The 14,092-nt window shown below is 43.9% G+C and overlaps 2 protein-coding genes across 5 annotated transcripts in view; both read right to left on the bottom strand.

Moving 5' to 3' along the window:
* On the bottom strand, nucleotides 1-3,437 carry cldn34a (claudin 34a). Of its 2 annotated transcripts, none has more exons than XM_033621056.2 (2): nucleotides 3,292-3,437; nucleotides 1-1,332 (listed from the first exon to the last, which is right to left on the bottom strand). In XM_033621056.2, exon 2 carries the CDS (start codon nucleotides 1,256-1,258, stop codon nucleotides 503-505), a length of 756 nt encoding a protein of 251 aa, XP_033476947.2. In that variant the 5' UTR covers nucleotides 1,259-1,332; nucleotides 3,292-3,437; the 3' UTR covers nucleotides 1-502. The 2 variants fall into 2 exon arrangements, with proteins under 2 accessions (XP_033476947.2, XP_033476946.2); XM_033621055.2 differs by having other exon boundaries at nucleotides 1-1,335; nucleotides 3,292-3,427.
* A 112-nt stretch (nucleotides 3,438-3,549) lies between these two features.
* The window catches only part of shroom2a (shroom family member 2a), a 57,477-nt gene continuing 46,934 nt past the window's right edge, over nucleotides 3,550-14,092 (bottom strand). For all 3 annotated transcript variants that reach the window (XM_078168554.1, XM_033621996.2, XM_033621995.2), the window contains exons 6-10: nucleotides 12,717-13,319; nucleotides 11,598-12,173; nucleotides 8,351-8,516; nucleotides 7,908-8,180; nucleotides 3,550-6,404 (exon numbers count right to left, since the gene is read on the bottom strand). In XM_078168554.1, coding sequence (XP_078024680.1) covers nucleotides 6,132-6,404; nucleotides 7,908-8,180; nucleotides 8,351-8,516; nucleotides 11,598-12,173; nucleotides 12,717-13,319 — 1,891 coding nt within the window. In that variant the 3' untranslated portion in view covers nucleotides 3,550-6,131. The remainder of the gene's footprint in view (nucleotides 6,405-7,907; nucleotides 8,181-8,350; nucleotides 8,517-11,597; nucleotides 12,174-12,716; nucleotides 13,320-14,092) is intronic.

Raw genomic sequence — 14,092 nt, 5'->3', positions numbered from 1 at the left:
TTCAGATAAATCAGTTTTTATTTTTCAGATTGTGGTCCAATTGCAATTAATTCTCCACTGTTATTTTGGATGTTGCTGTGTTTTGATATACCATCCGGTATTATTAATGTGTAGCTCACAGGTTTTTTTGGAGTATGACATTACTGAGGTATTTAAATGTGACAGCTCTTCTCTGACATTGTTCGAGTCACTTTGCCATGAATGAAAAGGATAAAAATCCAAGTCTGGAAATAAGTCAAATCATGGGCCGATTATGAGACACTGGGTCCCTGGGCACAGATATGCAAAAGGCCCCACCACCTCTCCTACATAGGAGCAAGACACACAGACTGTGTGGTTTTGTGTCACTTTGCCGTTCATTTGCATCTCTCTGTTTTCATTTTGAGTCTCCTCCTTGTCAGTATGACCAGGGAGGCCCCTGACACTTTGGGCCCCTGGGTCTGTGCCTGGTAGGCCCAATCAGTAATCCATCCATGAGTTAAATGTTCCTGATGTTTCTCCATCATGAGACTTCTTCAGTGTGAAATGCAGGGTTATCTCTGCCCTGGTTGTCTCCATTGGCTAATCCAAACCTCTGTGCCTGGGTCATTTTTGTCAAGGGGCCATGGAGTGGGTCCCTGGTGTTTCTAGAGGCCTCTGTGCTCAGAGCTGCCCAGGCGTAACGGTAGCAGAGGAAAACCAGCCCACTTATAAGCATCATTATGGAGGCGGAGATGCCCACTCCGATGGCTGAACCAACTTGCTGTCGGACAGGAGCTGCAGGGAGCTGGAACTCAGGAGGAAAGTCTATGGTGCTGTTGTTGAGCACAGAGCTCATGTTCCACGCCAGCGGCACCAAGCAGAAGGTCCCCGTCAGCACATACAGGGTCCCTGCCAGCACAAAGACCAGCCTGATGTTCCTACGATCCTCCACAGAGAAGTAAACCATCCTCATGGCCACTGCAGCGGTGATGTTCCCCACCAGGCCGCTGATCAGCGCCAGCACCATCAGCACCTGAGCCACGGGGATCTCTGCAGGAGCAAAGCTGTCTGAGATGCTGATGCTCTGACAGTTCTCCATGCTGGGGAGGGCGTGACTGTAGAAACACGCCTTCCAGATACCCACCCAGGCCACACCCGAGGTGATGACGGACACATCAGCGACGTGCCAGAGGCGCCACTCGTTGAGGCCGGTTGTGGTCAGGATGAGGATCCATGCCAGAAACCCGACTAACAGGCCGAGGAACTGCAGGTGAGCTGTGTGAGCCAGGTAAATCATCCTGCCCAGTGTGACTGCTAATGATCAAAGAGACTGATCACTGACTCACACATTGTGCCTCACATCGATCACACCTGCTGAAAACACAAACATACACATCTGTGTTAACACATGTTCTCAGAGCTGTTCTCAGTTTATCCACATTAATATTCTCTCAATATTTTATATATAATTTTCATATAAAGTTTTTAAGACAATATATTTTCTTTACCTGCTATAGATAAGTTTCCTTTGGTACAAGATATCAAGACAGCATAAACCTTGAGTGATCTGAATATACCTGCTCCTATACTCTTTCTCCTAAATGCTAAAGTATATAGACAAGAAGTAAAAAAAAATAATAATATGTACAAATACAATGTAAGTGTTTGGTATATACAACAGTTTTTTGTAGCTCTATCTCGGCTGAAAACGCAGCGACATCTTGGTAAAAAACAACTGCTCTTTGTAGCACTTGCCCAGCTGGTAAAGGAGCATCTCTTGGTAAAAAAACAAACAAAAAAACAAAATGCTTTTTTGTGTCACTATCCTGGCAGGAAATGCAATGATGTCTCAGTGAACAACAATGGCCTTTGGTGCAAATACCAGCTGGAAACATGGTGATGTCTCTGTAAAAACCGACTGCTTTACATGGCACTAACCCAGCAGAAACACAGCGATGTCTTGGTGAAAAAAAATGTTTTTGTGGCACCATCTCTGCAGGAACCAGACCAAAATCATAGCTGGAAACACGATGATATCTCTGTAAAAACCAACTCCTCTCGTGCCACTATCCCGGCAGGAATCGTGGTGATGTCTCTGTCAGAAACAACTGCTTTTGGTACCAAAATTATAGCTGGAAATGCAACGATATCTCAGTTAAAAACAACCACTTTTGTGGCACTATCCCAGCTGGAAATTTAATGATGTCTCAGTAAAAAAACAATCCCTTTTCGGGCCACTATCCCAACAAAAAAACACAGTGTTGTCTCTCTCAAAAACAACCACTTCCCATGGCACTATCACAGCAGGAAACACTGACGTCTCAGTAAAAAACAACCACTTTTGGTACCAAAATCATAGCTGGAAACACAGTGATATCTCTGTAAAAACCATCTCCTCTCGTGCCACTATCCCGGCAGGAAACGTAGGAAAGTCTCGGTCAAAAACAACTGCTTTTTGTGGCACTAACTCAGCAGGAAACATGGTGACATTTAGGTCAAAAAGGAACGCTTTTCGTGACACTATCCTGGCAGGAAATGTAGTAATGTCCCGAACCAAAATCACAGCTGGAAATATGACAATATCTCAGTTAAAAACAACCACTTTTTGTGGCACTATCCTGGCAGGAAACATGGTGATGGCTAGTTCATAAACAACCGCTTTTGGTGCCAAAATCATAGCTAGAACAGGGTGACATCTCAGTCAAAAAGGACCGCTTTTCATGGCACTATCCTGGCAGGTAATGCAGTAATGTCTCGGTCAAAAACAACCATTTTTGGTACCAAAATCATAGACGGAAACACAACAATATTTCAGTTAAAAACAACCACTTTTTGTGGCACCATCCTGACAGGAAACATGGTGATGGCTAGTTAAAAAACAACCGCATCATAGCTAGAAATGGGGTGATATCTCGGTGAAAGAACAATCCATTTTCGTGCCACTATCCTGGAAGAAAACAAAGTGATGTCTCACTCAAAAACAACCACTTTCCATGGTACTATCCTGGCACGAAATGCAGTAATGTCCTGGTCAAACCACAACCATTTTTGGTACCAAAATCATGACTGGAAACTTGACAATATTTCAGTTAATTTGTGGCACTATCCCTGCTGGAAACGCAGCAAAGTCTTGGTCAAAAACAACTGCTTTCTATGACACTATCCCAGCAGGCAACATAGCAGTATCTTGGTAAAAACAATTGCTTTCATGACACTATCCTGGCTGAAAACGCAGTACATACCTGTTCAAGCATTACTGGAGTTAATGATTGTCCATATAAATCTGTACATGTTCTGCAGTAAAATAAAATGTGTTGTCCTTTTACTCACCTTGATGTGTCTCAGGTTCCAGTTTTCTTGTTCTAGCTACAAACTGAATCCCTGCACAGATGCTTTGTTTATCACAGGAGACTGAGTCTGTGTGACAGTCCACATGTTGCTTTGTGACACCTGACACCTGTTAAAGATACTCCAAAGTCTTTACCCTCCACTTTATCAGCAGAGAGGAAGGCGTGGGCCAGTTAATGAGTGACAGTGAAAAATGATCCGATCGCTGAACAGAAATCAATCACACACGACAGGAGAGCGTGACTTCAGCAGACTCTTTATTTGATATAAAGGAGCGCAGCTGGTAAAGTGTTAAGAGCTGGGCTGTAGCAGTGCATGAAGCGTGTCAAACTGTAACAAATGTGCACAACAAACATCCTCCAACAGGGTTTACCTCTGTGAGACTGACTCAATCTATACAGTCTGACATTTAGACATCTGACAGACTGAAGCCGTAGCTGGTCACAATGCTTTGGAATGATTCCATATTTGGTTGTAAAATGATCAACCACAACAATTTTTAGTGTTGAAATTTATCTAGAAGTGAAGTAACAACCGTGGTAACTAAGCATTCAACATCTGCACCGTGAAAAACAAAACACAGTGAAGTAGTAAGACAAAATACAGAAACACTTGGTCAACTTATTCGTGGCAAATATCATTATCTAAAAAGTTTTTTTTCCTGGCTGTGAATAAAACAGAGCAGCAACATGCAGACATGGATGAAGAGACCGGGCAGTGTTCGCAGTGACGTCCCAGGCACTTCAAACGTGGATTCACTTGAGTTAAAGTCTGGATGTGAAGTGCTTCTGCTTGGTGAAGTTGGACAAGTGCTCTCTTTCTTTGCAGGTACATTCACACGGCTGCTGCTGCACTGACACCTCACTGGTTTTATCTTGTTTCAACCAAATCACCAGGAAAGATGCTGGCATTGTGCGCATCTGCAAACCATGGATACGCAAAATTTTTACGTTATTATGTTGCCAATATGTTGAAACTTTTGTTAACGTGTGGTTAGGTTTAGGCACGAGAGAAAAGATCATGTTTTGGCTCACAGTGAATTCACATGGTGTCAGAATAACTGGAGAAATGAGTTCCCCACTTGGAAAATTTACATGAGCACCACCTGAAGCTGAAAAACAACTTGGAAATCTGGTGAATGTTTTGGTGCAGACGTTGCCAGGTTGACGTCATATATGCAGAAACATGGTGGACGAAAGCAGATGTTCAGTTGATGTTATACTGCATGCTATTTTTTGCTCATATGTAATTTGTAATGTGGTATCAGGTTGTAACTGTGAGCTGCTGTCTGTGTGGAGGGACCTAGATCAGTTTGAAAAGTTATGTATTAGCGCTGGTCGGGTAAAGCAACATTTTAGTAGTTTCAGGGGATGTACTGGTGCAGCAATAAGTCTGGGACAAAATCACTCTGTAATATGAAACTTATCAACGTGTTGTTTAAACGCTCTGTACAATTTAATACAACATGTCTTCCTTGTAGCGTCCATGTTGTTTCAAACTCATGAACACACCAAAGTTGGGAGAGCCACTTTCCAACTCAGGGAAAAGTGACCATCTGAGGAGCAGGTGAATGCAGCATTTAAAAACACGATTTTGGGGGCACAATTCCTGCTGGAAATGCAGCGATGTCTAGGTAAAAAACAACCGCTTTTGGTGGCGCTATCACCACAGGCACGGCACAGAGGGTTTCTGGTTCGAACCCAGGGTGGGGGTGTGCAGAGTTTGCATGTTCTCCCCGTGTCAGCGTGGGTTTCCTCCAGGTGCTCCAGCTTCCTCCCACAGTCCAAAGACATGCAGGTTAACTGGTGACTCTAAATTGTCCGTAGGTGTGAATGTGAATGGTTGTCTGTCTCTATGTGTCAGCCCTGTGATAGTCTGGTGACCTGTCCAGGGTGTACCCCACCTCTTGGCTCCAGCCCCCCCCACGGCCCCTAACAGGATAAGCGGGTACGGAACATGAATGAACATCTTCTTTGTAGCGTCCATGTTGTCTCCACATAATGAACACACCAAAGTCGGAAGAACCACTTCCAAACTCTCTATCCGAGGAGCATGTGAATGAAGCGTAAAAATACCCCGTTTTGATGGTGCTGTCCGTGCTGGAGAAACAGTGAGAGCTCGCTAATAAACACTTGAGTTTAGTGCCTAAATGACTCGTTAAATCACATCTGGTTTGCAGAAACGTTTAATGACAACGTTTTCTTGTGGCAACTGGTCTGTCTGTTTATTGCAGAAGAAAAGTTTCTTCAGTGAGGAAAGCGCAACACAAAATCTTAGTAAAAGGCCACTAGTTTATATATAAATGTTAACAAAACCTTTGAGTTTACTGAAATATTCGGCCAGATCTGACGGGTTGTTTAAAAAGGATTTGGGAAATTATTCAAACATGATAAATACTCCTAGTTGCTCAGCGTGTGCCACACATCAGGTAGCGTGGCTGCTCAGATCAGCAGAAGATAAAATACTGTCCCCTCCTGCGCAGATTCAAAAGGCTACAATAAATTACTAAAAAAAACATAAAAATAAAAACAAAGCAAAAATGGCATGAAAGACTTTAGATACAGTGGTTGGGTGATGCCAGGAAAAGCAGCATCTTTCACAAAGGAGTTACTGATGGATGCTGTGAGTCCGAGTAGTGTTGTGGCAGAAGAAGTGAAGGAGGAAGACGTGCTGCGGCTTCACCACAGAACTGAAACATGGCTGTTTGTCTCTGCAGATTCCTCATCTCTGTCTCCCTCTGTTGGACACAGGGCTCAACTGCAACTTGGAGCAACAAGTCTTAATCATGAGGCTGTTTCAGAGCCAATCAGTGTCCAGCATATTCACAAGGCGAGCCTCTGCTCTATCGGCAGACTGTCCGTCAGACACTTGAGCTGCTCCTCGCCCAGTTTGATTTTGTCCTCAAGCTTGCGCTGCTCGATGATGAGCGCAGACTTCATCTTGACAAAGTGCTCGTAGTCTGTAAGGCTGTCCTCCGGCAGGTGGTTGGAGAGGATGTCGTAAACCACGCGTTCCCGACGGTCCAGGTTCTCCTTCAGCTCCTTCGCATCCTCGTGCTGTCGAATCAGCAGCTTCCTCTTCTCAATCAATGTACGCTGGAGATGACAGAGACACGGGAGGATTTGAGAAGAGAAGAGAAAAATCCAAACTGTACCATTTTTAACCTTACTGCTTAATTGGTAACTTTGGTATTTTTCAACCTGGACCCTATTTTCCCAACTGGCACTGTCAGTTTACGATCACTGACAGTGTTTGTTTTTGCCACTGACAGGCTCAGATTGTTATTTTAAGTGTCTGACAACATTATGGGAAGGATCCCTACAGAAGGAGACCTTTTTGTTAAAGAGTAAGATCCTTTTTTAAACCAGAAACAGCCCTGAAATTGCTATCACCAAAGCCCCCAAACTCCATTTAAATAAACAGTAATTTTAGTGTGAGCCAGCATATTTTCACATCTAACTGGGGGAATTAAGGGTGTAATTTAAACCAAACCACAATGGTGATTGCTAGAAATGTGGAAAGACAAACTAAGCTGGTATTTGAGTTTAATTTGGTTTCTGTTGACTTGGAATGAAGTGTGTTTTACGATGATAAAATAACTGTTTATGTAAATGGAGTCTGGTGGGTTGGGTTCTGATTAAACAAAAAGGATCTTACTCTTTAACAAAAAGCTCTATCTCTGTAGGGATCCTTTCCGTAATGTTGTCAGACACTTAAAATAATAATCTGAGCCTATCAGTGGCAAAAACAAACACATTCAGTGGACGTAAATTGACAATGAACAATTGCCCATTAACATTACACTGCAGCATTCTCTCAATACTGGACCAGTTTTAAATATTGTTGTCTTCATTCACCACTTAGGCCCAGTTCAGAACAAAGTATGCAACAAGCGAGCTGAAACAAAGAACTGCTTGCAATGTGCCGTTCTGCAATGTTTTAAAAACCTGCCGTTTCACACCAATGCAACTAGATGAGATGGTGTATCATCTCTATGCAACAACTCTCTGTACTTCTGTTCTGATTTGCAGCTTTTCAGGTTGATTTTGTGGCTGAATATAATTTGTAGCTTCTTAAAATATGACTGAGGATAGTGATAGTGAGATACTGGCTACAGCTGCATTTGTAGTAGTGACGAAACGGTAAAAACATAAACAAAACGAGCATCAGATGGACTGTATTCATATTTAATACGCCACAATAATGTAAATTTACCAGCGCCAATTAATCAGTCAATAAGAGTGAGTGTGTGGGCGGGGCATAAGAACATACAGTGAGCAGCAGCAGCGACCCACCATGAGGATGGACACAGAGAGCTTGGTGTCTGCGGTCATTCTGACTATACCAGCGGACTTCACTATAAGCTAATTGGCTGTTGAAACAGGTGATGTGCTTTACGTTCTAAAACCAGCCGTCTGTGATTTGACCAGCGGAGTTGCAGGTGACACCATCAGCCGGCCAGTTCACGCTGCTGCAACGTTCCAAAAGGGTTTTGTCTTATTTGAATCTTGGGTCTGAACTGCGCTTCAGACACAAAAACTTGGGGAAATAGGGTCCAGGTTAAAAAATACCAAAGTTAGCCTTCAACATTTACTCACCCTCTCCCCAGCAGTGGCGTCCTCCTCCAGACTGTTGAGGGCGTTCTCCACTCTGGCCAGTCGGCCCGACAGGGACAGCAGCAGACTCACCACCTTGTCCAAATCCCCGACAAACATCCTGAACTTGTCCAGCTCGTTGGGTTTGCACACCTGCTGGACTCGGGCCTCCACCTCGTCTCCCAGAGCGTTGTTGTCGAGGACGTCCTCCTGAAGACTCTCCCGCGCCTCGCGCAAAACCTGCAGCTTCTTGCTGAGGCTGTCGATCAGCTCTTGCTGCAGAAGGACATAAAAAAAAACAGAAGATACCAAAGAAAAAATCTCTTTAATCTCAACTTTACTCCAAGATTAATTTGTTATGTTACACTTCCCAGACATGCTCATGTCCACAGAGTTATGTTTCGTCATCATATGAACACTGAGTGGGTTCAGTGAGTGTGTGGTACCTTCTTATTGGCCAGATCAATGTCCAGCTCGTCCTCCGAGTCTTCCTCCTCCACCTGCTCCTGCATGTCCTTCATCTTAATAAGGAGCTCAGCTTTGGGAGCAGATGTACTGTAATAGGTAGAGCTGGTCACCATGGTAACGGCTGCCAAACTGTCCTCCTTTTCCCTGAAACACCAGTAACAAATACACAAGTTAAACTTCTGACAAAACAAACAAAGGGCCTCATGAAAGACTCACTTGTACAAACACTTCTGTTCTGCTCTTTAGTGACAATTTTCGAGCACTTAGATTTTTCTTTTAGCTGCTAACACAGGGCTGACAGATGTTTTATTTTTCTGTGTAACAGAATGTTTAATGTTCAGGTTGGTTTGATCAAGATTGTGTTCCTATGACTAACACTTGAAAACATAAAGCTGGATCTTTCAACCATTTATGAATTACTTTTAGCACATTATTCCTCCTGTTTACCATTTAGTTTTTGCTGTTTCACCTGCTTATTCATTAAGTTCAGCTAATTATTTCAAATGTTAATCCTTTCTAACTAAACCATAAGTAATATTGGTTTAGCCACTCTACAATCTTTCTGTGTACACCCAGGCAACTTCAGAAGTATCTCCTAGGGCAAGCCAAAATCTTAAGGCACACCTGTATTTATATCTGTGCACATTAGCTTCTATAAGATCTGTTATCACTCTTATAATGACATAAATATTTATTTTTATTTATTTATATCAAGAAACAACTGACAACCAAGCATTACTCGTAAAATATTTAACAAAATTATTTAAGAATTCATTTTAAACTTTTTAAAATTACGTCAAAGCACCAGTAACGCATCCATTTCAATGGGCAGTAATGTAGGATAATGTGATGTGTCACACACGTGAATGGCAACAAGTAAGTTCCCCAATTTTTAAAATTAAATTACATTTTATAGCTAGTTTGCCTCGTTATTCGGAAAAGTGTGTGCACAACATACTGATACAGTCAATTAACTTTTTGTATAGGCCCAGTTGAATGTTGCAGTAATAATGTGTAGTTATCACAAAATCCCACAGCACACCATTTGGGAACCACTGTCCGAGGGTTCAGTATCACTGATTTGAAATCACTCATCTAATATCACTTAGTAATCCATCTCCATATCATACCACTCATTATAAACCCCTTAGCTTTAATAATATATATTGTGTCTTCATGTAAAAAAAATGCTGTCTTCATTTTTTAAATGGTGTGGCATTGCCGTGATGGGATATCATTTGCAGCTGTATTAATAATTTCTTATTGGTAAACCTATACAAATTCTAAAACTGTAAGATTCGTCTGCAGATGTTTGACAGCAGGACTTTAAGCTCCGCTGTGTGAAATGAAACTTGCAACAAAAGGACCAGGTCGCCTCATATTAGCACCCATTATGCTAACGATGAAGTCTAATGAGCTCCCACATCCTCATGAGCAGGTGGTGCTTATCAAGTAAACCAAGGAATTTTATGTCTGTCGCGTTAAAGAGAATTTAATCAGTCAGACTTGGATCACTCGTACGAGCAAACTTCACAGGAAACTACGAGGGATTCAGGAGATGAATCTGAAAATGTTCTTGCATGAGGTCCTTTTTTAGGGGGCCCCTTCAGTATTGAATGAGTCATGCATTTGAATAACTTTAACCTCAGAAATGACTAAATGTTTACAAAGCTAATGATTTTCCAGGAGCAATTAAACACCTCAGGTTTTTACATATCAAACAAACTGGATATGCTGAGAGTAAATACACCTCAGGTCACACCAGGAAAGCTGAGCAGGTGAGCTGTGTACACACTAAAAGTGCCTTGAACGATGCAATGAACCTTCATCACAGCAGACATTTTGACTTGTAGGAAAAGTACAGGTGAAACTGATAACATTAACGATGGCTCAGTTTCATTAAGTTTGCAAGTGAGCTGTTCCCCTGCTCTAAATGGAATGCAGCCATCATTAATGTTGTTAAATACATCCATGCTTTTCCTTCTGTGACATGTCAAAATGCCTAAGAAATAGTCTGGATCTTCTGAAGTGGGGTTGTATGAGCTACTAAATTAATAGTCAGTGTATTACATACAGTAGATATCAGTTGGCATGACCCCAGTTTGGCGAAGCAGGCAGTCCGGGCGCAAGAGACCTTAGCAATGTGCTGCTGTGAACAGGGAATGGTTTTTTAGCGACCTAAAAAACTCATTATCAGTTTTAAGTGTACACTACATTCACATTACCTCGCTGTCAAGACAGCCATTTCCATCAGGAAAATTTTACCTCACAGAACACGGGAGGTTCTGGTCTACTGGTGCCTCAACTGGTTAGTTTGTGTTGTGTTATTGTGTGACTTTGGTGATTCTTTATTAACCCTTTTAAAGACCAAAGTCACACAATAAGGGGCCGTACACATGTTGCATCTTCAACCGCGTGGAAAATGCAAGGTCAGGCGCTGGGTGCAGCTGCAGGTTGTGTCTGAGGTTCCTAAGCAACCTCAACAACGTAGCATGGTACCATAGCCCGTCCAGGCACTGTTTATAAGTGTGTAGGCCTATTGTACGTGGGACAGGTGTAAAGCTCTGGGTAGCCCTGCACCAACATGATCAATGTTTCCGTATTTAGCAAGATGGAATATTTATGGAAGAAGGGAAAGATATCTGTCGTCTGTGACTGGTTGGTCCTCGTGACATGATGTACAGTGTGCGCTGCTGCACTCCAAAAGTTGAACTCACTTTATCTCAGAGTGCACCAATCGTGCCCAGGAATGCGTGTGCGCCGCGACGGAACCACTCTGGCGGTTGAGCATGCTTGACACGTGTCTACATTGCATGTGTACGACCTCTAACACAAACAACCCAACTGATAGAGGCAGCTGTAGACCAGCAGCTCCTGTGTCAGCAATATTAAATTACTTTTTCTCTCAATTAATTCTGGCTGTGAGGAGAGCGATAAAGAAGCTTGATTCCCCCATTAAAAAGGGCCGCCTGATGATAAGGTAAAGCGGTGAAAATATTCTAAATATAGCGTGTACTTAAACTGATACTGATTTTTTTAGGTGACTAAAATACATTTTAGTACATTATTCAGGTCTCTTGCACCAGTGCTTCTGCTGACTGCCGTCTACTCTAGGTAATACACCGACTATGGATAAGTACCTCAAACAACCCCACCTCAAAAGATCCAAACTATCCCTTTAAGCACTCCAGTTGCTCACAGTTATAAACAGTATGTGAGGCTGACCTTTCCTCAGCAGGGCGGCTGACTGCGTGTTTTGTGGGCACCTTCCTGCGCTGGTGACCTCCTTCCAACAGCTGCTCTCCCTGAGGGAAGATTCCCTCCATCAAGTCCATGGTGGTCTTCATCTTGCTCTGGTCCAGAATATCAACCAGTGATTTATCCTTGCCCATGATGTCCCTGGCCAGCTCCTCTCTCTTCTGGTCCTCGTCAGACAGCCCTGTGGTCACCGTCGCCCTGGTGCTGCTGGGCTCGTCAGCGGGCTGCAGCGGCTGCTGACTGTGGAAGCTGATTTGATCTCCAACAGTGGTCATGTACGTATCTCTCTGGGGCTTTGGGTCTGTCTGGACGGCCGGCACGCTGTCGGGCTCCCTCTGCCGAGTAAATGCACAGAAGACTGAGTCCTGCCCTGCAGCTCCCAGACTGCCGAGCCTGGTCACACCAGGACCCTCAGCTTCGAGAGCAGGGGGGTCACTGTGCTGCAGATATGGACAATTCTCCTTCTCTGTGACTCCCTCTGTGTGGACAATCCTGATGGGCACTTTCTTCCCTGCAGAGTGGTGCTCGATCACATGCTCCATCCTGAAATATCACAGACACAGACAGAAACAATCTTTGAGTTTATATCTGAAAGGAGGAGGAAATCTTGTCATTCCTGCCATACGTCAATTTAAAGTTTCACTGCATGATGGCAACTGAGATTTTTTCCATGCCCAGTCCGCTGGAATATCCGAGACATCTGGACTCCTCCCACCACATTGGTTTCTGCTCGCTGCAATAATCCTGCTTGCAGTCAGAAGTTCACTACAGATGATACCAATTAGTTCTGAACCAGGAAGATGAACAAACAGCTTCACAGAGAGGGCATTTAGACTCCATTTTCTGCATTTAGCTGAAGTATGCTCAGACCGCCAGTGGCTTTAAAAGACGTGGAGAATCCTTTTAATTTACTGCAGCTTGATAGCACTCACGAGTTGATTCTACAAAGGCAGTGACTCTCAATAAGCTGCTTTGTAGCATAAGGACATGATGAGTTACAGCCACTGTGGGTCACTGGGTGTCAGTTAAACAGCTGCAGCAATACTATGCACTTCTGAATAAATCACCAAACAAAATAAAGTTTACCTGTTTGAGTCTTCATCCTGTAGAGAGGCCGGAGGCTTGTCGCTGAGTCTCTGTGGGGAAAACTGTGGAGATGGAGAGCGCTGCCCCTCCATAGTGGCCGGCCCTGCAGCTCTGTAGGAGGAAGCCGGGGGAGACGAGGCAGGCTGAGGATTGGATGTTGATAGATGGTGCACTACCCCTTGTCCTTTGTCCACAAGCCCTTTGCCCTGCTCTGAATCTCCCTTTGCAGAGTGGGTGGGGACGAAGGCGGAGTTAGGGTCAGCGTTTGGAGAGCAGTGGGTGAAGACTTCACTCTGGGAACCGGTGAAGAACTCGTGGGAGTCGACCTCTGGGCATTTGGGTGGGGGAGGCTTCTCCGGAGCAGAGGGCTTCCTCCTCGGCCCAGACGGCGGCTCGGCGTGGCTGTGGTCCTCAGGCTGAGGCAGGGTGGACTCTGTGAGACTGTGAGAGATAGATGTAGGTCTGTGGTTCACGGTGGCAGCTTTGTGTCTGCAGTCAGGGTTGCTTCCTAGGTTCATGGGCGGAGGGGGTGGCGCTGGGTAATGCTCAAATTCTACTGGTTTTTCTCTCACTTTACAGTCACCAGGGCCTCTGTCAGAGAACCTGAGGAACACAATAGAAAGCTTTTAATTACACACTGTTCAACAGGCAGGCAGCGTGGGCTATCATCTGCAGCTCAATCAAATAATACACTGTGGCAGAGGCCTTGTTCATCTCTCCGGCAGCCACTATGATTATTATGCCAGCGTGACAAGACACACGTCTCCCTCTCCTCTGCAAGCCTCCTCCCTGGTAACTGCTCAGCTGGCAGCCTGAAGAGGAATATTTCAGTTCCCACAAGTCAGCATAGAGGAATAAATAATCCTCCAGTGCAAAGAAGCAAGACCGGATCACTTTTTCCTGCCTGATTCACATTTACAGTTTTAACTCTTTGAGGGTAAAGTCAGACATGGAGGAGGAACAAGGGTTCAAAACTCAGAGATCATGGGAATCATTACAGGCCTGACAGTGGACTAAAGGAGGTGACTGTATACTAACATTTTAACAAGTGTGTGCTAAAGGCTTTAGTATAATTTAACCAGTCCCTTCAGGCTTTCATGGGCTCTATGGAGTATTGTTGTGGCCCTACAATGCCTGATTTCTGGCAGCTTTTCTGAAAGAAACTTTGATGCGTTGCACCTGTTACAAAACAGTTTAACCTAGCTTTCACAGTCTGGCAGAAATTTTTGTTGGTAAATGTGAGATGCTCGAATCACATTAGGTCTGCTTCTTCACAGCTATAAAAACGGCTGTTCAGTGACAGCTGGGACACAGTTTTTGACCCCATGGAAGCTATTAATTATGAACATCATGAAAAAAGTCGGCACACTGTTGCT

Source organism: Epinephelus lanceolatus, chromosome 6 (assembly GCF_041903045.1).
Source record: "Epinephelus lanceolatus isolate andai-2023 chromosome 6, ASM4190304v1, whole genome shotgun sequence".
NCBI classification, from domain to species: domain Eukaryota; kingdom Metazoa; phylum Chordata; class Actinopteri; order Perciformes; family Serranidae; genus Epinephelus; species Epinephelus lanceolatus.
The sequence above is the reverse complement of the archived record's forward strand: the minus strand, read 5'-3'. Positions and strand labels throughout refer to the sequence as shown.

What these genes read in the sequence shown, in the direction of transcription:
- cldn34a (XM_033621056.2), bottom strand. Translation starts at nt 1,258, where the DNA reads ATGATTTACCTGGCTCACACAGCTCACCTGCAGTTCCTCGGCCTGTTA.